The sequence below is a fragment of the Macrobrachium nipponense genome, chromosome 6, assembly GCF_015104395.2.
Source record: "Macrobrachium nipponense isolate FS-2020 chromosome 6, ASM1510439v2, whole genome shotgun sequence".
NCBI classification, from domain to species: Eukaryota; Metazoa; Arthropoda; class Malacostraca; order Decapoda; family Palaemonidae; genus Macrobrachium; species Macrobrachium nipponense.
This window is the reverse complement of record NC_061108.1, coordinates 48,549,376-48,550,290: the sequence shown is the minus strand read 5'-3', so window position 1 is coordinate 48,550,290 and position 915 is coordinate 48,549,376. Positions and strand designations below refer to the sequence as shown.

The following is a 915-nucleotide window of genomic DNA, read 5'->3' as shown; positions in this document are numbered from 1 at the left end:
TCTCAGCCTACCCAGCGCCCCAATATTCTTCCACGGAAACCTGTGTGTGGGCGTTGCAATAAACCCGGTCACACCATGGAGCAATGCCTCTCAAAGGTGGATCAACCTCAGCAAGCTGCCACCACTCCTCCGAATGGACTACCCAATCATTGTAACTAGAACAGGCCCAGGCCTGATTTTAGCAAGAGTTTCTGTGACTCATGCAAAGTGCATGGGCACACTGCTGCCTGGGCAGGATGCCCCAAGAAAACTCTTGTTTCTGCCATTGCTATGACCGCGATGAATCCGTCAGCTCTAGGCCCTCCTGCGCAGGGCCCCACATTTGTCGCACCTCCCAGAGGTTGTTATCCTGCCCACCAGGTCCGAGCTTTCGACGACGCTGGTGCGCAAGTATTCATCATCCAAGAGGATAAAATTCCTTACTGAGCTCAGGTTGATAGGCACCAGTTCATCATGATAAAGACCCTCACGATGTTCCTACTTACTGTCCGGTTGAGAGTCACATGACCTCACCATGCTAAGATATATACCATGGGTAGCAACCTATATACCAGGACGTTAAGATGTCCTGCTAGGACAAGATTTTAAGTCTCCTCCTACCTTTATACCGTATCAGGGCCCCCGCCCTCACATAGCTCCAGACCCGTTCCACGAGCCTCCAAGGACTACCTCTGCACAGCCAGTGCCACTTGAAGGTGCCAAGCAGTGCCAAGATCCATATCTCATGGATGTTGAGCCACGTTCAAGTCCTTCCACTAAGCCAGGAACGGCCTCAGCGCCAGTGCCAAGGCAAGTCTTGAGTCTTCCTCCCGGAACTCCAAGTCTCGCTTACCCACCCTCCGCTGACTTGGCCCCATTACCCATGCCGCCAGTCAAGGAAGAGCTAATACCAATAGGAATCCTCCAGGACACCCA

General features: G+C 52.8%; 1 protein-coding gene across 1 annotated transcript in view; it reads left to right on the top strand.

The window, feature by feature from the left end:
• The first annotated feature begins 279 nt into the window (after positions 1-279).
• The window catches only part of LOC135216516 (uncharacterized), a 949-nt gene continuing 313 nt past the window's right edge, over positions 280-915 (top strand). Inside the window, exons 1-2 of the mRNA XM_064251888.1 lie at positions 280-382; positions 636-915. The exon at positions 636-915 is cut by the window's right edge and continues 313 nt beyond it. Coding sequence (XP_064107958.1) covers positions 280-382; positions 636-915 — 383 coding nt within the window. The remainder of the gene's footprint in view (positions 383-635) is intronic.